We start from the raw sequence: 25,912 nt of genomic DNA, 5'->3' as shown, positions 1-25,912 counted from the left end.
ATCAAAAAGCGCCTATTTTTAATGTTTATTATAATATTTTAAATGCATATAACATTATTTATTAAGTAAATATTAAATCTGATTTTGTTAGTTTGAGGGGTTTTCTGTACATTGCCACCAACATTTTACATGTCTTTTACTGTATGTGTGTATGGTGAACATTTAAAATGGGGTATGTAAACTTTCGGTGGAATTTTAAAATCTGCCCCAGAGTGGAAGGGGTTAAATCTACCATCGTTTGAGGGCCAGCAGTATTATGCAAATGTATTTAATGTTGACATAGCTACACCACAGAAATAATGGCAGACAAACTTTGCAGGACTGAGGATATTTGAAGTGGTCACCTTTATTTAAAAGACATATATATTAGTCTAATCATTGTTGACTTTAAAAATAATGTAAATATGTGGTTGACAACTCTGGCTATACAACTCTGAGGTGTATGGTCCTGCAGAGTTTAGCTCCAACCCTGATCAACTCACCTGCCTATCATTTTCTTTTTAGAAATCCTGAAGACTAATACATTTTTGAGTCCTATTTGTCACATGTAAATATTAAAACATTCCTTGTTTGCATCATACAAAAGAAAGAAAGAAAGAAAGAAAGAAAGAAAGAAAGAAAGAAAGAAAGAAAGAAAGCAAAAGAAATCCTGAAGACGGATTGATTCATTAGCTTCATGTGTGTTTGATCAGGGTTTGGAGGTAAATTTTCCAATAATTATAAAATATGTATTCTCTCACAAAAAAAAAAAAAAAAAAAAAGATTAATTCCTTGCAACCTTTGGATGATAGGATCTCCTCACTGTGGCTCAGTATCCCTGGGAAGTAACAGACATGTTAGATATGTTAGTACACAAGAGACTAACAAGATCCACAAAAAAAAAAAAAAAAAAAAGCATATAGCAACTACATCGTCACCACTAAATCATTTACCTGGTTTAGTGCCACATTAACCACTGTAGAGTCTGTATTGCAGGTGGCTTTGCAAGCAAATCCTGAGATAAAGATGGATATGATGAACTGAAGGATGAAGAACACCAGCAATATTCCAGTGATCCCCATTTCATATACCTAAATAAACACATTCAACATGCCCATATATGAAAGCAGTTCCACAAATAACATCCCAGCAGTTATATTAAGTTTATTCTGATGATAAGGGTATATCTCAAAAATCAGGATATAAGTTCACAAACGTAAAATGTTGTCATTATTTACTCACCCTCTTGTCATTTTATGATTTTTTTTTTCTTCAAAAGAAGATATTTTAATGATTTCTTTAATGAAATTACAAATAATTTTAAAGCATCCAATATCTTTATGTAAGGAACAAACTGAGGTTTATGTCAAGATTTTCAATGTAATGACTTAAAAGTAAATTATAAAAGAATCTTCATTTTGGGAGAAGTTTTAAGTGAATAAAATAGCTAAAAATTAATTAAAAAAACATTAAAATAAAATATTGCACATTGTACATTTAGTACCTGAGATCTTTTACAGTCATTGGCGTAGTAGCTATTGTAGCTATTGTAGTTGCAATTTCGATGTAACCTTACGGAAGTTCCTATTTCTATGCCCATCAGAAGAATGGATATTGCTGCAGTAATGGCACTGATCACATTCATTCCAAGAGAGGCTTTCACCTACAGGAAGAAAAGCATTTAACAAGACAAGAATTTTAATGGAATACACTTGTACAACTCTGTAAAGTTCAGTATCTTTATCTGTTAAGGATAAATGTCTCATTGTGCTAAAAAACAAACAAACAAACAAACAAAAAAAAAAACCTGAAATTGATGTCCCAGAAGAAACAACAGCTACACAGTTTGTTTTTCACTGACTGTACTAACAGGTGTTTCTCATGTAGTAACAGAATATACTAGTTTCAGACCACTGAGGTATTTTTTTATTCCCAAAATATATGGTGATCTTTTTTTCATGAACATATGAGCAACATAATTTGTTTTATGTAGTAAAATAGTTTTTGTTTAAAATCAATTAAATATAAATGCAGCTATATTAAATCAACAACAAAAAAGTAGATATAGAAAAATACTGTGGTGGTATTTGTTGCTATTTGTGTGCTTAAGAAAAAAAAAAAAACTAAGTGGTCACTTACCCTATGGCCCCATTGTATCTGACTGCATACAGTCTTTACTTAAAGAACAGATGATTGAAAGGGCTTTGTGCTTATAACTATTGAATATAATGAGTTAGCCAAGGTCAGTTGTGTATCTGATGCAAATCTTGATCAGATAATCTTTTACCAATCTAAAGATACAGAGTTTTACTGCTAACAGATGGTTATTTCTGGACTGCTGCTCATTTGTTGACAGCTTGTGGTGATTTAAATTGCACACCAGTTAGTTGAGAAATGTAGTGATGTACAAATAAGGAACAAGAAGTGACAGAAGCGTTCTCACCCACTGATTTCAGAACATTATATGTACATACCACACACGGATGAAGTTTATTCTGCGCAGCAACAGAGAGAGAGCCAGTACTGATGTACTGAGAAAGAAACATTGGACATGTTAAACATGTTACATATTAGAAGTTAATTGTGGAAATTAAAATGAAAAGGGAAATAAAGCAAAACCATTAAATGAAACTTACAATTAAAGATCCCCAGTAGGTGATGCCGCTAAAGACAAAAATACTATGAAATCCGACTAAACTTGCGGAGAGCACAATACCAAGTAAGAAGACCATCACTCCAGTCATTATCTGTACAGACTAGAGAGCAGATGTGTTTTATTCATAATGGCATAACATTTATGTTTGTAAACACAAAAATATAAGATATATTGATGTTTAATGCCATAAGGGAATCAGACCAGCACACATCTTTGCAAAATGTCTTATGACAAAAGACTGCTCTCATTTTAAGTGATTTAGAAGAAATTATAAAATGCATTACCCCCAGTGCCTTTGGTTGTGCTTTGAAAAATCCTTTAAGAGCCGTATTGTTATATGCTCCTCTGACCTGCTGTCCATCATCACAAATAACAGTATCTTGTGCCACCTGTGGATTTACTTGGATGATAACTGTAGCTTTTTCAGATGCCAGGACTTTGCTGTTTTCCATTCTAAGAAAAATCTAACCCAAAGTTTTCAAATTCATCATCAAAATCATTAATTAATAATATGATTTAATAATCTTATTAGTAGAGTTTTTGGGGCAGTTGTTGCTTAATGGTTAGAGCGTTGGACTTGTAACCCAAAGGTTGTGGGTTCAATTTTCAATACCGTCAGGTAATTTACTGTATATATAGGCTACTCATATATAATAATATTTTGATTGTCTGGGATAATCAGTAGAAGTACATGTAAATACATACTGTATTTTTGACAAGTATGCCTTTGGAGTTTTTCCTCTTTTGAAAGATCAGAATGTAAAATTTACATTTTTCACAAATATTTTGTATTATTGCACATTTCATTTGATTATAAAAAAAAAATTTAAGTTATGAATTATATTAATACTATTTTTGTAGCTGAATGCCCAAATAAATCTCAAAACCTTTAAATGGAATTTTATGTATCAAAGTATAACAATAAATAAACAACTTACAGTAAAACAATCAAAAGAACAAAACATCACAAAAGTCAAAAGATGGTGGTTATTTTTAAATTATGTATATCAAAATGTGAATATAAATACAGGCTTTATAATTAAAATGATCATTGAACATTTTTACCTGAAGTGAAATGAGTTGTGTTGAAGGATGTCTGATAACTCTTCTGATGTATGTTTGTGTGTGTGGAGTGTGAAGAACCGCTAAGGAGGAGCTTGAGTCATATGAGTTTGAGTTATACTTTTAAGGATTATGTTGATTTCCTTCCTCCTAAAATATAGTGACTGATGGCAAGATTATCTTTGATTGTAGGATTTTTTTTTTTATTATTGTTGCTTACAATTTCTGAAACTATGGACTCTAAACTGAACACAAAACCACAAAACATGCACACAAGATGGAAAACTTTACGCATCTCTTGCAAAAAGTTTGTCATAGCATTCACACCTACATGTACTGTATGTATAAAAGTTGACTGTTTATAAAAGTGTGTATGCACAACTGATTAACTTTACAGTTACTAAAGTGAACAATCAACACTGAACTGACTTGAGCTGTATAATGACACTATCGAGTATCGAGCATCTAGAACTGCTTTACAGCAGATATAGAATTTCTTACTACTGCTGATATATAAAGCGTTATAGAATTAAAGCTGACTTGAGGTGACTTGTATGCATAATCAACATACTGTATATTTACAAAATACTTTAAACAGAAATGCAAGGATGAAAAATGTTTTTCAAAACATTGAGTTTTAATTTATAAGTGATCAAATTAGGTATATTAGCACTATAAGAAAGAAATGCAAGGGGGTAAAAATAATATACTTCTTCCTCAAAACATTGAGATCTCCGTCCCCACCCCTCAGGTGAACAAATTATGTATAAATGAGTCTAATGTACAGATGTTTAGCATTTTGCAAAAAGTTTGTTTTACAATTTCAGTAAATAAGATAATGTGCTTAAAGTTTTGCAGACTTGTCTGAGGATTTGGTGTATGAGTGAATGACACTGACACTGAGTGTGCCTCAAGTACAACTCTTAGTGTGTAAAAAAAAAAAAAACTATAAAAGCACCATCAGACGTGTATATGTTCAGAACACACACAATAATTCTGTAGTTGGATATTCATTTATCAGAAAATGATTGAGATGGGCCTTAAATTGTTTATACCTTTACCACTGTTTATGTAGTGCTTTATTTAAAAGATATTGTTTCTAAGCAACTTCATAATAAGCAAAGTAACAGAATCCATGAGGCAAATGCAAAGAGCACAAACACAGAGAGACAGATACGCACAGGAGTCTATCGTGAGGTGGTTGCTGCTTACTTTCATTTTGTTGTTTATGTTTATTTTGTTATTAAAGTTACATTTGCTGGTTCCTGCTTCCTTTTCCCTGACTATTAAACTTTGTTAGATTCATATATACTTTTTCCTTATCACCCTGAAGTCTTGCGACCTGAGGTTTGAAAATCATTGCCCTAGATTCACACCAATCAAGTGTCAGGCAGTTTACCATTGTGGTTGATATTTCCTTTCCATTCTTCTAACTGAACTTTTGCTTTTGTCAAAGATGTGGAGAGCGGCTTTATCTGACAAGAGCCAGACTGCAGTATTGTACTTGTACAATTCAGAGGTTTTTGATTGCCACACTGCATGACCATACTTCTATCCAGGTTATGGTTGTCATAAAACCAACACCAAAATAATTTAATTTGTTTAGTGAAACATTGGTCACTAGAGGCAGGTAGCTGTGAAGATACTGAGATCAGATGCATAGGATGAATTGACCACTTACCATTAATGTGTTTTGTTGTTGTCATGCCCTGGGAAGGTTTCTTGTTTATTAAACTCAACTTGGTTTTAACCAACAGTAACATCAAATTTTTGATTCCAGACATTACAAATGTGCCTAGTCCCACAGTTGAATGTTATAACAGTAAAACCAATGGTTATTGTCAAAGCAGCTTTACAGTGTCAAACATGAAAATAGTTTGTCAAAATTGCAAGAGGACAATAATAGACAGTCAATTTTTCAGCTAAGGTCAGTTCATTGATGATTCAGTGATGTCATCATCCAGTTTAGGGGCCCGTTCTTTGTACCTAGCTTATTAAATGTGAGATGATTTGAAAGATGCCAGATCTTCTAATCGTGATAACTGATCTCTGGCTAATTTGGTTCTTCAAACAAATTTGTGGATTTGATTAAAATTTCTGGATTAAGTTGTCTAAGATTACTGTGCATTCTCGTGTTCCCCCGAAAAGGGCAGGTGTATTGTGAAGGAGAGGATGAAGTGGATGCCACCCTGACCATATCCTTCCTTCTGATATTAATTATTTAATTAATATATTGTGTGATTATTAATCAAGTTATTGATCAGTATTTAACCACTTGGTTTGATGCAAGAGTGGAATGTGTAACAGTAAGCCTTTACAGGGCTGACTCTATTTTCTTCCCAGGTCACAGGGCCATGTCAAAGAGGTCAGGATGAACTTCCAACTATGTGAGACACGAGAGATTGGACAACAGACTGTGATATTAATGTATCTGCTTGATATTAAGAAATCCTATTTTACCCTGTATTTCTACTCTCTAAGATGAGACTTGCATAGTGTGTGTAACAAACCATACTGAAAAAAATTATAGCAAGGGCTAGGCAGCCTTGAAGTTCTGATAAGTTCTCTGTGTATGTGTGTTAGTATCTGTCTGTACAAGGAGAAGCTCAGACAGTCCCAGGACAAACGTTCAACTGCCGATGTCCAGCGTATCAGAAAAAAAACGTATCACATACTTGTCACCAATATAGTTGTCAGAAGATATGCTTCAAGCTTGTGTCCACATGTGGAAACTGTCTAAGTTTATCTAGGTTTTGGAACCAATCAGAATTTTGCTGACTTATGCATTGATGCAATTAGTATCTTCTGTCAGGGTATAATTGTTGGTGATTTTGAGTTGTACGCAGAGCGGCCTACGAACTCCGTCGAGAGTACTGAAGCTGACTTCTGCTGATTAAACTGCAATCTATTTTCTTCAAGTAAAATTATTATTAATTGAACACATCTCTGACTCCTGGTCTTCATTGTGACACATCTGGTCCTTGAGTTATAATTGTAATTCCCCTACAATTGATACTCGAAACCACAATCAGCAATGCAGCGATTGGCTGGTGGCAAGACAGCAACGTCATAACATCATATAATTAAAAAAGACACCTGACAAAAAAATGGACAAATTTCTGGACTTTTAAGAAGGAAACAGCCAAGCGAACAAAACTGCATAAATGGTATAAAAGATTAATGAAATGTGCACTGTTTTTATTTTATTTAAAATGGTTTTACATGCTTTACATTTTTATTTCAATGTTGTAATTAGCAGTTCATTTAATTTTATCTTTGAAATGTGATTTGTTACATGACAGCATTAATTAAAGTTTCTTAAGGGTCAAGATCAAATAATCTGCATCTCCTGCGCTCAGTCAAGCCACTCCTATAATAGCTGTCACCATTCAAATTAATCCACGTATGGGTTAGATTAACTGTATAGCATGTGTGTAAGACTCCAATACGATTATAAAGTAATTATTTTATATTGAATAAATCTTTCAATGAGTAAAACTGGCTGTGTCTAGTATTATAGACTGCACAACATTTTTTTAAATAAATTTTTTCATTATTATTATCGTAAATTACTGTCCCTGGATCAGTAGGGTACTCTTCTAATAAAGTAGCAGTGGCTGGGATGGAATTCTAAGGATCAGTGCTGCTTAAAAAGGAGCGATCTAATACTGTTTACATGAAATAAGCCTTTTCCCTGACAATTAAACTTTGTTACATACATATATACTTTTTCCTTATCACCCTGAAGTATTGCGACCCAAGGTTTAAAAACCATTGCCCTAGATTCACACCAATCAAGTGTCAGGCAGTTTACCATTGTGGTTTATATTTCCTTTCCATTCTGCTAACTGAACTTTTGCTCTTGTCAAAGATGTGGAGAGCGGCTTTATCTGACATGAGCCAGACTGCAGTATTGTACTTGTACAATTCAGAGGTTTTTGATTGCCATACTGCATGAGCAAACTGTAGATAACTATATAGATAACATTGTCTTCTATCCAGGTTATGGTTGTCATAAAACCAACACTAAAATAATTTAATTTGTTAAGTGAAACATTGGTCTAGAGGCGGGTAGCTGTGAAGACACTGAGATCAGATGCAGAGGATGAATTGACCACTTACCACTTACCATTAATGTGTTTTGTTGTTGTTGTTGTTGTTGTTGTTTTTGTCATGCCCTGGGAAGGCTTCTTGTTTATTAAACTCAACCTGGTTTTAACCAACAGTAACATCAACTTTTTGATTCCAGACATTACAAATGTGCCTGGTCCCACAGTTTAATGTTATAACAATAAAACCAATGGTTAAACTTTGTTGCAATTCCTTTTTTTTTTTTTTTTTTTTTGGTTAAAATCAAAAAAGATGAAAAGTCAAGTCACGTCACCTTTATATAGCACTTTATACAATACAGATTGTGTCAAAGCAGCTTTACAGTTTCAAACAGGAAAATAGTTTGTCAAAATTGCAAGAGGACAATAACAGATAGTCAATTTTTCAGCTAAGGTTAGTTCATTGATGATTCAGTGAATCATAACTGAAACCTTGCAGGTTTAAGGTTAAATCAATCAGTGACACAAATGGAGAAAGGAGCCTGATTTGATTGCAGATCTTATAGATGACGTCTTCTCCAAAGACCTCGAGTCCCATGGTCTTGTCCCGATGACCATCTAGTTGACAAGATCTTTGCAGGGGATCTGTCTCTGGGGCTCATCTGGTTGACATGGTCTCCTCTGACATCCAGGGGTGTAGATGTAGATCTGTTCCGTAAACAGCATGGATCTAGGTGGCTACAGTGACTTTGGTATAAGAATGAAACAGACTAATATTAGAGTAGATGCCATTATTCTTATGATGTAACAAGTACATCAGGTGTGATGGAAAGTTTTTCCGGTTGCCCTAATTAATGCAGCCTAACAATCCTATAACAAATCTGAATTATAGAATTGTGATAGTGTGTTATGTGTACGCCAGGTAATGCCTCCCTAACAATGTTAGGTAGATTGTTCCAGAGTTTGAGCAGAGTTTGGAAAATGATCTGCCGCCTGCAGTTGATTTTTATATTCTAGGTTTTCTGGGTTTTAATATTCAAATGGCCAGAGTTTTAAGACTGCTACAAACATGAAGGACTATAATGTGATATGAGCTCGCTCAAGTACTGAGGAGCTAAACCATTCAGGGCTTTATAAGTAATTAGCAAGATTTTAAAATGTATAAGATATTCGATAGAGAGCTAGTGAAGAGCTGACAGAACCAGCCTAGTATGGTCATACTTCCCGTTTTTAGTAAGAACTCTAGCTGCTGCATTTTGTACCAGCTGGAGTTTATTCATTAAAGGGGTCATATGACGTTGCTAAAAAGAACATTATTTTGTGTATTTGGTGTAATGCAATGTGTTTATGCGGTTTAAGATAAAAAATGTACATTATTGTTGCTCCTCTATGCCCCGCCTTTCTGAAACGCTTTGATTTTTACAAAGCTCATCTCTCTGAAAAGCGAGGTGTACGCTTATTGGCCAGCTATCCAGTGCATTGTGATTGGCCAAATTCCTCAAGCATGTGACAGAAATGTTACGCCCCTTACCATACTGTGATGCCATGTCCCAGTGTTCTGACAAATGATGCTATCTATCAGATTATGCTACCAACACTGTATTTATCCTACTGTAAGGGTAGGTTTAGGGTTGGGGTAGGTGTACATGTTAATAAAGCCTCACACCTTAGTGATATCATGTTGGAAGCAAAATCTGACAAGTAGTACTTTTCGCTATCGAATTATGCTACAATCTGTTTTAATGGGAGGTAGTAAAATCTGACAAGGTAGCACAAATCGGTGCGACAAGTCAAAAACAATAAAACCCATTATAAACGAGGCATGTGTTGCATCCAGTGGGGACATAGTTACTGATTAAAATTACTTCTACTGTCTTTTTATCTCGCTGTGTAAACATAAAACCATGTCTGCATTTGTGATCGGAGAAACGACAAACAACAAGCATTACTCTACACTACTCAAAACTCACGTTTGAATCATCAGTGGCAAATTCTCTAAAGATGAAAGGTCTCGGTTATGTATGGTAACCCTCATTCCCTGATGGAGGGAATGGAGATGTCACGTTGGTGACCGACGAATTGGGATATCGCTTCCATAGACCAATCTACTTTGAGTATAAACTAAACGAGCCAATGCACATTGGCATGCAGTTATTACATCCAGCTGCCGCTGATCACAGCGTGAGTATAAGAAGGCAGCAGGTGCAATGCATACCAGGTTTTCGGTGAGGCGCCGAGTCGGTGACCCGGCCGCTTAGCGGTGGTACAGCAACCGTGGTGACGGGATGTAACGTCTCCATTCCCTCCTTCAGGGAATGAGGGTTATCATATTTAACCGAGACGTTCCCTTTCAGTCGGTCACTCTCAACATCACGTCGGCGAGCAATGATTTGGGATCCCTACCAAAGGGCCATGGGTGCTGCCCCTTCCAGTGCCCTGTGCGAGCCGCCTGCACCCCTATTTGGTGTAGGCCAGGGGCTCGGAACAAGTAGTTCCACTCACCACTGTCAAAGCACTACCTCACTGGATGAAATTGGTTAACACTGGGAAAACATACCCGTTCTGCTTGGAACAGGGATGCTGCAGAAGCCCCATCGTTCCCGAAGGAGATTTCTGAAGCAAATACACATATAGCATACGTTTAGGTGTATATGGAGAAATTTGAGGTGATTAAAACCCTCTTGGGAAGGCAGAAGTCTGCCGGGGAAACTCAGGCTCTAAGGCTATACTGTGGACTATACACATACGAATAACGCTTAGGTCTCAATATGGAACCCAGCCTTCCATGGTTCTCACAGATTCATCATGAAGGCCTGGCACCAGATGTTCCGCCGCATCCAGCTGCCTATGGTGATGGAGGATCTCAACAGGGTCTATAGGACGGATACTCTGGAGCAGTTTTAGCAAGCTGACACTAACCGGGGGCCTCTCGGTGCCACTTCACGTTTGAGGTGAGAACACAGGAGGATACCGGCTCTACACGAAGGCTATAGAATCTAGTGAACATATTACAGGTCGCCCAGCCCACAGCTCTTCAAATATCTGTCAGCAAGGCACCACGAGCCAGCACCCAGGAGGATGCAACACTTCTAGTTGAGTGAGCTCGCAACCTGAATGGGCAGGGCACACCCTGTGCCTGATATGCCAGGGTTATAGCATCCACAATCCAGTGGGCCATCCTCTGCTTAGAGACAGCATTCCCCTGTAATGAATCAGCTCAAAGGGGAAATATGAATAATCAATCATAACCAGTTATGAGTAATTATAAATATTTAGTTCCACTGTAAGTATTTATTTGACCTCTCAGTGTCAACTGTCTGTCAATTCTAAGAACGTTAATTTCCTGGTTAAGAAAAATAACTTTCTTACTGTACAATACTACTCAGAGCATATAGCAGAAATCTGCATAATTAGGGACTTCAATTATGAGCAAACAATGAACAACCTCAAGTGTGATACAAATAAGACTTTATTAACTACATAAACACTTAAACTAGTCTAACATACAAACACACACACACATGCATACAGTTGGCATAGGAAAAAGGGTTAAAACTTAAGCAGTAAAGAGAAGAGAAATAAAGACATGAAGCTATGGTACAATTTAATATTCAGCAGATCTACAGCCTGAAGGAAACATCAGTTTCTTAGTTCAAACACACCTTTGTAAAAGGTGCATATGATACTTAATGCATCAGTTAATAAGACTAAGTTTGATATTTGCAAGTCTCGCCTGTTAGATAAAGAGTCCTGATGCACTTTGGGGCTCCAGTTGGTCTCTGCTGAAGTGGATTGATGAGACCAGTTCGAATCAGAGTATCTTGATGAATGAATAGTCAAGGCCGAAGCCTGGCACAAGCTTAGCATGGTTTTGAGAGCTCTTAGCTCAGCATCTTCTCCTGGAATTCCTGAATCTAGAAGAACTGCCTGATCTGGTGATCAGTGCTCTATATAGGGGGTTGATGTCACACCCTCAGGATTTGAGTGAGCCAATGAGGAATGGTACCTTTTGGAGGGAAGTTTTACAACTCTTTGTCTCTAGTCTGGTGTCTTGCATATGAAATTAGATTGGGGGGGTTCAAAAAAAGAATCTTTAAGATTCTTATAAAACTAATGTGTTGCATAGGCATCAACATATAATATACAGTCTCATTTAGATCATGAAAATATGAACTCATCGATACCAAACATCATATATATGAGGTTATATTAACTAGTGATCCATCATAAGCATGTATAAAACATATACAATACACAAAACACAATATACAAGAACAGTAACAGTATACACAATGCCCTAAAGTATATGGTCTGTGGTCCTGAAGCTTTGTGTCTGGTCTACGTAGCATCTCAATGCTAGGACAGGACAGAGTAAAGCCAGGGGCAGCGCTTGCAGGTTCACTACTTGGTCTTTGAAGGGTGTAGTGGGAACCTTGGGCACATAGCTGGGCCGGGGCCTCAGGATTACCTGGGAGTCAGCCGGCCCAAACTCTAGGCACGAATGTCGACTGGAAATGCATGCAGGTCCCCTACCCTCTTGATGGAGGCCAATGCAAGCAGGAGCAGAGTTTTCAATGAAAGAAACTCTAGCTCAACTGAATACAAAGGCTCGAATGGGCCCTGCTGTAGTGATTTCAGCACTAGAAGCAGGTCCCAAGTGGGTATTGAGGGGGACCAGGAAGGATTTAACCTCCTGGTCCCTCTAAGGAACCTGATGATGAGATCATGCTTAGGGCATCTTCGAGGGAACACCACTCGATGAACAGGTTCCAGTTTAAGGCGTAAGCGTGTCTCGTAGACGCTGCTCTTGCCGAAGTGATGGTGTTCACTACCTCCTGGGGTAGGTCACCTAGAACCTCCACGTCCTGTCCAGGGACCAGACATGGAGTTTCCAAAGGTCTGGACGTGGGTGCCAAACGGTGCCCCATCTCTGAGTCAGTAGATCCTTCCTCAGAGGAATTGGCCAATAAGGGGCTGTCGCAAGGAGCACTAGTTCGGGGAACCAGGTCCGAGTGGGCCAGTACGGCGCCACTATCAAGACTTGCTGAGCGTTCCCTCAGTCAGGGAGTAGAACAACTGGCAGTGAGAGGTCTCTGGAGAAGCAAACAGGTCTACCTGAGCAGCTCCGAAACGTCTCCAAATCAGCTGGACCGTCAGGGGATGGAGTCGCCATTCTCCCGGGAGCATTGCTCGAGAAAGCTCGTCGGCTGCACGGTTGAGCAGGCCCGTAATGTGAACAGCACAAAGTGATCACAGAACCTTTCGACTCCGAAGGAGGAGGTGGCAGGTGAGTTGCGACATGCGACGGGAGCACAGACCACCATGTCGGTTGATGTACACAACGGTCGCTGTGTTGTCCGTTTGGACCAGCAAGTGCTTGCCTCATAAGTGACCCTTTGAGATGGTTCAAGGCAAGGTGCACTGCTAACAACTCTAGGCAACTGATGTGCCAACACAGCTGCAGGCCCATCCATCCCCTTGAGACTGCATACCTGTTGTACGTGGCACCCAGCTGGTGGTGGAGGCATTGGTGGAGGTCTGTGGCGCGGAAGGATTGACACATGAAAGTACATTTATTTGGCCTTTAAGTCGATCGCTGCAAACCAATCTCGAGGATGGACGCACCCGAAGATGCATTTCTGCGTCAACATCTTGAACAGTAGCCGATGAAAGGCCTGGTTCAAAACTCGCAGATCCAAGATTGGCCATAACCCACCACCTTTCTTGTGTAGAATGAAGTAAGGGCTGTAAAACCCCGCCCTCATATCGGCTGGAGGGACCGGCTCTATTGCGTCCTTCGCCAGTAGGACTGCGATCTCTGCCTGCAGAACAGGAGCATCGGCCACTTTCACTGTAGTGAAGCGGATACCACTGAACTTGGGGGGACGCCGGGCAAACTGACTCGCATAGCCGAGGCTGATAGTCCGCAGAAGCCAGCAAGACAGGCTGGGTAGCACTGACCAGGCGCTTATAAACCTTACAAGCGGGACTAGCAGAACCACAGCCGTACCTGCAGTGGGGCAGTGAGGTGGAACACAGGGACTCAACTCGGGCGGCTTGTGAGCAGGCTGGAGTGTGGTGTGAGTGTGGGGTGCAGGGCTCACCTGGTTCCACGGAATGGCAGAGGGTGCGTGAGTAGGGCCTTTGTTGACGTTCTCAAACTGTCCGCTGCTGTCATCTGGCGAAGGAGGAGGATGAGTGAGGTCCGGTGCTTGGCCGTCCGCAACTCTCCATGCCCTCCTGGGACCCAGAGATAAAGGAAACTGCTCTTTTGTCGAGTATTTGGGTACCGTCAGCAATGAGGCCAACAGCTGGAAAAAACTAAACAAAAGATTCTCCACCCGGCCCTCTTCCAGGGGAGGGAGTGGTGCGTTCACCATCTCCTGAACAGAAAATCACAACAAAACTGGGTTGCCTGCAGTGGTGGACGAAGTACACAAATCAAGTACTTGAGTAAAAGTACAGATACGTATAATAAAATAATACTCCAGTAAAAGTAAAAGCACTCCAAAAGTACAAAAGTACTCTATTTTTATGTACTTAAGTAAAAAAAGTACTGACAGATAGATTTATTTAGCAATTTTATATAGGGTACTTAATTTAATTTTATATTAGCACATATTTTTTTATAATCCTACTGCTCAAAATACCTGGAATTTTCTCAAAATAACCACTATATGGAGTCAAAATATATTTTTGTTGTTGTTGATATGGACTACGTTGACGAGAGTGATGTAGTAATGTTCACTATGAAGCTTACACTGTGATGTACCTGAGAGAAAACAGATTTGTGACCCTGGAGCACAAAAACAGTCATAAGGGTCAATTTTTCAAAATTGAGGTTTATGCATCATCCGAAATAAGCTGTTTGATATTTGGCTGAGATAAGCTGTTAGGAAAAAATCATGAAAATAAGTTTTAATATATTTACGGTAGGAAATTTACAAAATATCTTCATGGAACATGATCTTTATTAATATCCTAATAATTTTTGCCATAAAAGAAAAATGTATCATTTTGACCCATACAATGTATTTTTGGCTTTTGCTACAAATATACCCCAGCGACATAAGACTGGTTTATTACTCGAGGGTCACATCTGACCATCAGATTTTCACCAGTAAGAAAAAAAGTGTTTTAAAATTTGTTGTTTTGCAGAACATCACAGTTATATATGACATGAGAATAAGGCCTGAAGTTAGGAAGAACATTTTAAGGAAAAAAAATATTATATTTTCATAATGATTTTTTCCTTCTCAAACCTTGTCTGTGGTGTAAAAACACCCCTGTCCCAATGCCCCCAGAGGACATCACTTCCTGCTTTGATAATTACTGTAGTTACCATGTTCTGAACATCACAGCCTTTCTCGCCCCCCCAGATGTAATCTATATAGGTGGTTGAACAAAAATATTTGGACTTTATTTTAAAAAATTACCTCAACTTAGCACCAGCAAGCTTGTTAGCAAGACAGTGAGCATCAGCTACCAATATTTACTTATTTTCAGTATGGTTATGAATAAACATTCATATCTGTCTACTTGGCTAGTTAATTCAAACAATATAAACATTTATACTGTTGATAAACAATATAAAAACAGACGTCACATAGGGCTAAATGCGTAGCATTTTAATAGAACTGTTAATGTTATGGCAGCGGGGAATTTGACCGTGCATTAGTTATTTTATTTAATCTGTGTTATTTTAATGTTTTGTTTTTTGACCTAAGAGGCACTGATGCTGATGTGTTTGCATTCAAGCATTTCAGTGGGCTTAAATAGATCACCCTTTACAGCAGATTTAGTTCACAAACAAATGACAGTTTTGACCTAAATATGATTTTCTGTAACAATAATTAATCCTAAAATTCGACATTAGTAGCTTACTTTTAGCAGCATCAGTCGCGCGCGCACACTCACAAGATCTCCCGGTTCTTACTTGTGAATTGAGTTCACTAGAGACTCGCACTAAACGTTTCATTTGAATCAGTGAGTTGTTGACATTAGAACAGCTGTAATCGGATCATTCTTATTCGTGAATGAATCGTTTGGTGCGATTTGCGAACCGATTTAAAAGGTTCATTGAAAAGAATCAGTTCGTTCTTGAATCAGACACCGCTTCTGCGTGTCGGAGCACGTCATATATTATAAGGAGTAACGATATGTTTTATGAAATGTAGTGAAGTATAAAAACTGCGATCCTATGCTTTGGAATGTAGTGAAGTAAAAGTAAAAGTTACTAAAAATAAAACTACTCCAGTAAAGTACAGATACTTGAAAATGTACTTAAGTACAGTAATGAAGTAAAGCTACTCCGTTACTGACTACCACTGGTTGCCTGTCTCAGGGCCGCTTGCTCTTCCGTTTACCACCAGGTTTGGCAGGGGCCTGGACAGGCAGGGCAGCCTGCCCACGCCCAACTCAGCGACTCTGCTTTGCTGGAGGCTGCTGTGGCTGCGGCGCAGGAGCGGGGGCGAGGGCGGGGGCCCACCCTCGGCGACGAGCAGGCTGGGGCGCTGCAGCTGGCGGACGGGTGGAGGCAGCAGCTGCGCGCAGGGGCAGGATGTGTTGGATCGCCTCAGTCTGTTTCTGGGCAGCCAAGAACTGCTGGGCAAAGCTCTCGACCGCGTCGCCGAAGAGGCTGGTCTGGTACACAGGGGCATTGAGGAACCGAACCTTGTCGGTGTCCCTCATGTCTGCCAGACACAGCCAGAGATGGCGCTCCTGAAGCACAAACGTGGACATCTCACGACCCAGAGAACTCGCGGTGACCTTCGTCGCTTGGAGCTCGAAGTCAGTGGTGGTTCGGAGTTCTTTCAGAACTTCCAGATCGTGACCACCCTCGTGCAGGTCCTTCAGTGCCTTGGCATGGTGCATCTGCAGTAATGCCATAGCATGTAAGTGCCGCATAGGCACTGCCGGTTAGACCAGACAAATGCCTACAGGCCCGGGAAGGAAGCACCCGGTCTCCGCGCCAGAAAGAGGTGGACTTAGGACACAATTGCATCTTTACCGCCCGCTCCACCGCGGGATCGCCGAATACCCCTTCGCTGCACCGCCATCGAGGGTGGTGAGGGAGGAGGAGCCCACCGGCCAGTTTCTGGCAGTAAAAGGTGCCATACATGACTCGGTGAGCACATCATGCACTTCCGGGAAGAAAGCCTCTGGGATGGGGCGCGAGCCACCCCTAGAAACCAATCATCCAGCCTCGAGGACTTGGGGCACGGTGGAAGTTTCTACTCGAGCCCTACCCTCTCGGGGGCCCAGGAAAGCAAAGCTGCCATCTCCGGATCTGATTCAGGCTTTGCCATCATCCCGGAGGGCGGCAGCGTGGCCGAATCTTCATCCGACAGCTCTCCCACCCGATGCTGAGATCGACATCTGGTCGGGGGGAGGATACCCACTGGTACACTCTTTGAAGAGTGCCCAGCATGTTCCGTGGGTCTCTCCACTGGATCGGAGGAGCAAGAGGAGCGATGGTCCCCATAGGGTTGGTTCCTCTGCGAGGTTTGCCACCACTGTACCCCTCAAACTGCCCGGCCTACTGCCGGAAGTGGTTCTCGTCTGTCCACCAGAACGAGCCCCAGATCGCGGCAGAGGCAATGGGACTCCGCCCCCTGAAGGGACTATCAAATAGCACACCTAGGTTTCTAACTGATGATGAAGAATTGACCGAGCAGACATCAAGTGTTAGACAGTGTTTTAGGTTATTACTTGCAGAGGTCTTTGGTCCAATAATTAACACCTTTGTTTTTTCAGAATTTAGCAGTTGTCACAGGTGAGGCTTCCGCACCACCTCCTCCACACCATCAGAGGGAACGCTCACCAGAGTATTTACTGTTTCAATTCGGACTCCAATTCCCATAAGCCCACATACCTGGAACTGATTGCACACACACCTGCTAGTCATTATCCTCTCTCCATATAAGCACACCAAACACACACATCATCGCGAAGTCTTGACTTGCCTAGGTGATCATTTCTGAGCAGTTATTCATTGTGGATTGTTCTTTATGTTGTGACCTGGATTGTTTATTGGACGGTGATTCTCTGCTGCCTGCCCTGATCTACTGTATATCTGTTTACTGGGTTGTGATTCTCTGCTGCCTGCCCCGACCCTGGCCAGTACTGTTTTTGATTTCATCTCGCCTTTAAGGCTGGTTGTCCTGTTCATTCTGTTGTTAAGTAAACTGCAAATGGATCCTCACTCAGCTGACTCATTACAGCAGTAGGAAATTACTCATTTCTTTTTAAATCACCTATACATTCTGTTAGTTTTGTGAAATGGTATATCGTCGGGCCGCAAAAAAAAAAAAAATATATATATAGAGCTGTGTATCATCAGCATAACAGTGAAAACTTACACCAAGTTTCCTGATGATATCTCTCAAGCTTAACATGTAAATCGTGAAAAGCAGCGTTCCTAGTACTGAGCCTTGTGGTACTCCATACTGTACTTGTGATCGATATGATACCTCTTCATTCACTGCTACGAACTGATGTTCAGATAACTACGATTTGAACCATGTCAATGCATTTTCACTAATACCAACATCATTTTGATGTCTACTCAAAAGAATGCTGTGGTTGATCACCTTCAACTCAAAATTGCCAAGACAGAACTGCTTGTGGTTCCATCAAACCCATCATTTCATCACAATTTCATCATCCAGTTAGGCACATAAACCATAACTCCTTCAAAATCAGCCAGAAACCTTGGAGTTATGATTGATGATCAGCTGACTTTCTCAGACCACATTGCTAAAACTGCCTGGTCTTGTAGATGAAGATCAGGCCCTTTCTTTTGTAACATGTTTCACAACTCCTTGTTCAATCTCCAGTTCTGTCCAGGCTGGACTATTGCAATGCTCTCTTGGCAGGTCTTCCACCTAGTTCTATCAAACCTTTACAATTAATCCACAATGTGGAAGCATGATTAATTTTTAACGAGCTGAAAAGAATGCATGCCACACCTCTGTTTATCTTTTTGCACTGACTACCAATAGCTGCTCGCATAAAATTCAAGGCATTAATGTTTGAAAACAAAAGCCAACACACCCTCTTCAACACATCACTTTTTAACAAAAAAGATAGTCAAGTCACCTTTGTTTATATAAAACAAATTAACAAAAAAGATTGTGTCAAAGCAACTGAACAACATTAATTAGGAAAACAGCGTGTCAATAATGCAAAATGACAGTTAAAGGCAGTTCATCACTGAATTCAGTTATGTCATTCATCTCAGTTCAGTTTAAATAATATCTGTGCAATCATTTGCAATCAAGTCAACGATATCGCTGTAAATGAAGTGTCCCCAACTAAGCAAGCCAGAGGTGGCAAGGAACCAAAACTCCATCGGTGACAGAAAAGAGAAAAAACCTTGGGAGAAACCAGGCTCAGTCAGGGGGCAGTTCTCCTCTGGCCAGATGAAACCAGCAGTTCAATTCCAGGGTGCAGCAAAGTCAGATTGTGCAGAAGAATCATCTGTTTCCTGTGGTCTTGTCCCGGTGGTCATCTGAGACAAGGTCTTTACAGGGAATCTGTCTCTGCGGCTCATCTAGTTGTCCTGGTCTCCACTGTCTTTCAGGGCTGTAGAGGTCCAGACTTCAGACTTATGTGCCCAAGTGAACGTCGCTTCACAGGTGCTGGTCATATAATTAGAATATCATCAAAAAGTTGATTTATTCCATTTAAAAAGTGAAACTTGTATATTATATTCATTCATTACAAACAGACTGATATATTTCAAATTTAATTTTGATGATTATAACTGACAACCAAGGAAAATCCCAAATTCAGTATCTCAGGAAATTAGAATATTACTTAAGACCAATACAAAGAAAGGATTTTTAGAAATTTTGGCCAACTGAGAAGTATGAACATGAAAAGTATGAGCATGTACAGCACTCAATACTTAGTTGGGGCTCCTTTTGCCTGAATTACTGCAGCAATGCAGCATGGCATGGAGTCGATCAGTCTGTGGCACTGCTCAGGTGTTATGAGAGCCCAGGTTGCTCTGATATTGGCCTTCATCTCTTCTGCATTCTTGGGTCTGGTATATTGCATCTTCCTCTTCACAATACCCCATAGATTTTCTATTGGGTTAAGGTCAGGCGAATTTGCTGGCCAATTAAGAACAGGGATACCATGGTCCTTAAACCAGGTACTGGTAGTTTTGGCACTAGTTTTGTGCAGGTGCCAAGTCCTGTTGGAAAATGAAATCTGCATCTCCATAAAGATGTACCAACAAACTTGTACCAACTTATACCAACAAACTAAAAGAATCAGTGCGGCTCAAATCAATGATGCCGCTGAAGCCCTTAACATGATCTGGCAGCGCTTACGGAGCACCTGAGGTAATTGTACATGCACTCTTTCAAAAGGTTGAAAACTTCCCTAGGATTACAGCTAGAGACTAGCTAAATCAGAGGGTTATTCACCTGGGCTAGCCTTTCTGGATACAGCTCGTGGTGTTAATCCCATAGTGGAAAAGCTCCCTTACTCCCTACAAGAAAGATGGATCTCACATGCATCCAAATACAAGGTAGATTGCAATGCCACTTTTCCACCATTTTCTACCTTTTCTAACTTTGTATGGGAGCAAGCACGCATAAGAAATGATCCTAGCTTCTCCTTTCTGTCAGCAGCACAGTCCAAGTTTGACAGACCTGTTAAAAACAGTACTCGCCCTATGATTTCAGTGAAAAAGACAGAAATAGCACAGAGTAATGAAACAACAGATGTTAGTGAGGATCCAGACAAACAATGTCCTTTGCATAAAAAAATGCATCCCCTAAGGAGATGTCGCAGTTTCCGCAGCAAGTCCCTAGAAGAGAGAAAAACATATCTGAAGGATAAAAACATATGCTTCAAGTGTTGCGCATCAACCAAACACTAAGCCAAAAACTGTCAGATCAAAGTCACCTGCAAAGAATGTGGGAGTGAAAGACACAATACAGTGTTACATCCAGGCCCACCCCCTCCTAACAGCATCACACCGCCGACAGAGGCGAAACAGCATGGCAGGGAGCCTGAGCATTGCACACCATCAGTCTCAGCTACAGCAATGTGCACAGAGGTATGTGGCGAACAGCGTGGCTCAAGGTCTTGTGCTAAAATATGCCTAGCCAAAGTGTATCCATCAGGTCAGAGGGACAAGGCAATAAACCTGTATGCTGTTATGGACGAACAAAGTAAACAGTCTCTTGCCCGCTCTGACTTTTTCGACATCTTTAGTGTTAAAGGAGGCACGAAGGTATTTACCTTAAAAACATGTTCAGGTATCATGGAAGTTAGAGGGAGAAAGGCTAAAGACTTTATTTTGTCGAGTCTATAGATGGTCACATAAAGGTGCCACTGCCTCCGATGCTGGAATGTGACATGATCCCAGAGGATCGCTCAGAGATCCCCTCGGCTGAAGTCGCCCAATACCACCCACACTTAAAGGTGCTCTCGCACAAGATACATGCCATAGATTCAAATGCACAAATCCTGTTGCTCTTGGGTAGAGACATCCTGAGTTTGCACAAAGTGAGAGAGCAGTGGAATGGTCCCAATAACGCACCATTCGCCCAGTGCCTTGACCTCGGCTGGGTTATTGCGGGAGATGTCTGTTTGAATGGTGCACACAAACCAAGGTCTGTCGCAACGTACAAAACAAACACATTGCTCAACGGACATCCATCGTACCTCAGTCCATGTACCAATGTCCTGCAAATAAAAGAAAAATCTGTAAGGCAACTAAAAGACACTCAAATCTGCACAGATACTTACCAGGCAATACAAACAGACAATCTCGGGGACACTATCTTCATCAAGAGGGAGGATGATGAAGAGTTAGCACCTTCACAACAGGATGCGCAATTTCTCACAATAATGCAGAACGAAATGTATCAGGATGAGACCATCAGCTGGGTTGCAACCCTTCCCTTTGTTACACCCACAAAACCTACAAAAAAAAAAAAATAACACTCTAAAAAAACTAAACACAACAAAAAAACAAAGTCTCGTCAAAAAACCTGAGATGAGAGAGCACTTTGTACAGTTCATGCAAAAAGTCATAGACACCAAGCAAGCAGAAGTCGCACCCCCCTTACAGCTGAATGAAGAGTGTTGGTATCTCCCCATGTTTGGGGTGTGGTTTTTGACTCAAGCGCCAAACATGAGGGCGTAGCACTCAACGACGTCCTTTTAAGTGGCCCAGATCTCAACAACACTTTGCTTGGGGTTCTAATCAGATTCCGCAGAGAGCCCATCGCAATAACAGCAGATGTGGAACAAATGTTCTACTGTTTCACAGTAAGGGAAGACCATCGCAATTTTCTGCGATTTCTCTGGTTTTAAGACAATGATGTCACAAAAGAGAACATCGAGTATCTCATGAAAGTCCATGTTCTGCAAAAAATACAGAAAATGTTAGCTGAGTCAAATCTGTGTTTACACAAAATTGCCTCAAATAGCAGCAAGGTCATGGAGGCGTTCCCAGCAAATGGCTTAGCTAAAGACATTAAAAGCGTTGACTTAAACACTGACCCATTACCTGTGCAAAGAAGCTTAGGCATCAGCTGGAGTCTTGAATCGGATACTTTCACATTTCAAGTCTCTAAAGAACAAAAACCATTCACCAAAAGAGGCATGTTATCCACTGTTAATAGTTTGTACGTCCCCTTAGGTTTTGTTGCGCCTATAACTGTACAGGGAAAAGCACTCATAAGAGAACTAACCTCTGAACCATGTGACTGGGACAACCCCCTATCGCCAGCCAAAGAAAGACTATGGTCTGTATGGAGAGACTCTCTTCTCGAGTTAGAGCACCTACACATTCCCAGACCGTACGTACCATTGTCTCTTTCTTCAACACAACACAGAGAGCTGTGTGTCTTCAGTGACGCCTCATCCACAGCACAGAAAGCAAACGCTGGGCAGTTTTATTTAGTTGCTTAGGGACTCGTGCAGTTCACATAGAAGTAATCAAAACTATGTCCACCTCATGCTTTATTAATGCGCTGAGAAGGTTTTTCGCAGTTAGAGGTCCTTCCAAAGTTATCAGATCAGACCACGGCACTAACTTTATTGGAGCCTGTAAGGAGCTAAAAATCAGTACAGATCACCCTGAGATCCAAGACTACCTCAGCAACGAAGGCTGCATGACATTCAACACGCCTCACTCATCACATATGGGTGGATCATGGGAAAGAATGATTGGCATCACCCTCCGGATTCTAGACGCAATGTTACTGCAGTCAGGTCCAACTCGTCTTACCCATGAGGTCCTCACAAGGATGGCAATCATTAATGCTCATCCATTGGTTCCCATAAGTACTGATTCAGACTCACCAACTATTCTGACACCGTCTATGCTTCTAACTCCAAAGGCAGGAGTTGCTCCCGCTCCTGAAGGAACATTTGACATAAAAGACATGTATAAAAAGCAATGGCAACACGTTCAACGTCTTGCAGATACCTTTTGGAAGCGCTGGAGACAAGAATATCATTACGTTAAACATAATGAATGGCCCATTGGACTCATTACTAAAAGCATCCCAAGCCAAGACAAGAGGATCAGAAAAGTGGAAGTTAAAGTTGTGAAGCAAGGGACTACTCATGTCTACTTGCACCCAGTGACTCAACTTATTCTCCTGCTTCCTTAATAAAGTAGTGATTAGAAGACTGCTTAGTATTAAAAAGTGGTATAAAAGCATTTATACCAGGTGGGGAGTGTAATGGTTCAGTTTAATTGTAAAGAAAGGTGATTTTGGTCATATGTTGACCTTTAAGCGCCCTCTTGTGGTGAGGATTGCGTATGGTAATTTCAGTATGACCCGTGTTGAGTTCATTGTGAAGTGTCATGGCTGAAGAGCGGCTCGTACGGTGAAGTCGTGACCCACATAAGGCTGTAAGTCGCTATAATTTGTCATATAAATATGACGTTTAGTAGGTTAAAGATGTTTGACAGTAAATTCATTGATCCAGAGATGCAAATGTTGCTAAAAACAAAATGTTAAGTGCAAAGTGAGATCATTAGGTAGCGCCGTATGCTAGCGGTCTTTTGTTATGATTATTAGGCTAATTTGGATTTTGTGATTACCAGCCATTACCTAACTAGAATATAATTACCAAATGCACATGACAATGTAATGTTTAATGCTTAATGTGTTGATTTGTTTTTTTTGTTTTTTTTAATGCTTTTAGGCAGTAAATACTGCTCTGTCAGCTATGCACTTTGAATATGTAATTTGAATACAGTTCTAATTGCTGTATTTTCTATGTTTAAAGTTTTACAATGTTAAAGTCAAACGAGAAAAGATTCATTAAAGTTACTGGAAGATTAAAAGCCATGAAACCAACATCTCACCTGTTCACTGTCTGTTTAGCTGGATAGAGAAGTTACACGTCTAGTGAGGACAGAACAGTTTTCTTTTTATTTTTTTATACAATTAACAAAAGCAAAAAAGGCCTCTAACACTAGCTTGCACTGTTCTTTTTCTATTCTATCTAATTTCTTTTTATTTATCATATGATTTAAAAAAATGCTACATGTACTACATTAAGCTAACTGAGACTTATTATAGCACTTGCATATCATTGCTCTTTTGTTGATTTAGATTGCTTCCATTGTTCTCATTTGTAAGTCAGTTTGGATAAAAGCGTCTGCTAAAAGGCCCAGTGTAAATGAAGTGTAAATGTAGTGTCAAACGCAGCAAAAAGATCCAGTAGCACTAATAGAGAAATACAACCACGATCGGGTGAAAAGAGCACGTTATTTGTAACTCTGATAAAAGCCTCAGTACTATGATACGTCTAAGGCCCCATTTACACTGCATGGTTCAAGTGACCCAATTCCGATTTTATCTTCTCATGTGGCACAGACCGGATATGACCGGTGAACGTGTAAGCAGGAAAAAAACACTCATGGATTCCGATTTTCTCAGATCGGATTCAGGCCTCATTCATATGTGGTAATAAATCGGATATGAAGCGGATACGTGCATTTGCATGTGCCATGTAAGCAGACAAAACGGATATTCCCCAGTAAATGCGAGTCGTACGTCATTAAAAAAGTGACGTCAACTCAGGTGGACACCACCAACTGAGATAACATGACTATTATAGGCGTGATGGAGGACGAAGGATACACACAGTGGAACAATGCGGAGGTTTCATGTCTTTTAAGTCCTCTCTCCGTTCTCCGCCGTACGAGACCAAATGTTTTTGCTGATTTTTTTGCTGACTTTTCAAAATATTGTGGAAAGCAAAACACTGTATAATTTATTTGCATCTGCATCCATTGTATTTCGTGCTGTTTTACTTCCTTTTCTGGGTCAGAACGTCTACGTTTGGTAGTTTCAGCAGTGTAAAGTGTAAATGCAAAAATCGGATACGGGTCACTTTTAAAAGATGATGTAAGCGGGTCGTCAAAAAAATCGGATATAGTCAGAAAATCGGATTTGGGCATCAAGACCTGCAGTGTAAATCAGGATGTCAAACTCAATTCCTGGAGGGCCGGAGCCCTGCAAAGTTTTGATCCAGCCCTGCTCCAACACACATACCATGTACTTTTCAAATAAACCTGAAAGACTTGATTAGTTTGGTCAGGTGTATATAGTTAGGGTTGAATCTAGTTTGATTCCCCTGGTCTAAATCCTGTCTGGAAATCCCCACAGATACCATTTCTCTCTAAGAAGGAAAAATAGCTGAGAGAATAATACCTTTTGAAGTCTTTTTTTTTACAGAAAAGGGAGATTTGAGATTGGTCTGTAATTAAAGGGTCATCCGACATGTTTTTATTTTTTATTTTATTATGTTCCCTGGAGGGTGTAAATTATAAGATTACTCAGTTTTTGGATGAAAAACATTCAAAAATTTGAGTGATTTATTTGAATCTATTTGATTTGAGTGATTCTTTTTCCACCCTGTTTATCATCTTTATGACTGAAACAGTCGGTTTTGGGGTGTTTTCCCCTTTAACGAGGTCAGTGTAACCGCCCACTTTTATGATTGTCTAACATCCATTACAGTCATTACCACCATTGCCATTTTAAAAAAATAGTTTCTTACATGAAATACATTACTTACAGTTTTGCACCTGTGGGCATTACAACAGTGCGATGATGCAAAAATAGGATAGCACTGTAAAAATTTCTGCTGTGATTTTTACAGTAAATTAACT

At 40.1% G+C, this 25,912-nt stretch overlaps 1 protein-coding gene and 1 long non-coding RNA gene across 2 annotated transcripts in view; both read right to left on the bottom strand.

Moving 5' to 3' along the window:
* Nucleotides 1-322: 322 nt before the first annotated feature.
* Nucleotides 323-25,912, bottom strand: part of LOC122134484 (membrane-spanning 4-domains subfamily A member 4A-like) — a 46,404-nt gene continuing 20,814 nt past the window's right edge. The window contains exons 3-6 of the mRNA XM_042756329.1: nucleotides 2,454-2,510; nucleotides 1,484-1,642; nucleotides 933-1,070; nucleotides 323-817 (exon numbers count right to left, since the gene is read on the bottom strand). Of these exons, the coding sequence (XP_042612263.1) occupies nucleotides 809-817; nucleotides 933-1,070; nucleotides 1,484-1,642; nucleotides 2,454-2,510 (363 nt within the window). The 3' untranslated portion in view covers nucleotides 323-808. The remainder of the gene's footprint in view (nucleotides 818-932; nucleotides 1,071-1,483; nucleotides 1,643-2,453; nucleotides 2,511-25,912) is intronic.
* Nucleotides 2,616-3,859, bottom strand: LOC109090155. The gene is made up of 3 exons (XR_006160062.1): nucleotides 3,701-3,859; nucleotides 2,920-3,088; nucleotides 2,616-2,735 (listed from the first exon to the last, which is right to left on the bottom strand). It is a non-coding gene; the product is annotated as an uncharacterized LOC109090155 (long non-coding RNA).

The sequence above is a fragment of the Cyprinus carpio genome, chromosome A5 (genome assembly GCF_018340385.1).
Source record: "Cyprinus carpio isolate SPL01 chromosome A5, ASM1834038v1, whole genome shotgun sequence".
Lineage (NCBI taxonomy): Eukaryota > Metazoa > Chordata > Actinopteri > Cypriniformes > Cyprinidae > Cyprinus > Cyprinus carpio.
This window is presented reverse-complemented; position numbering and strand designations above follow the sequence as displayed.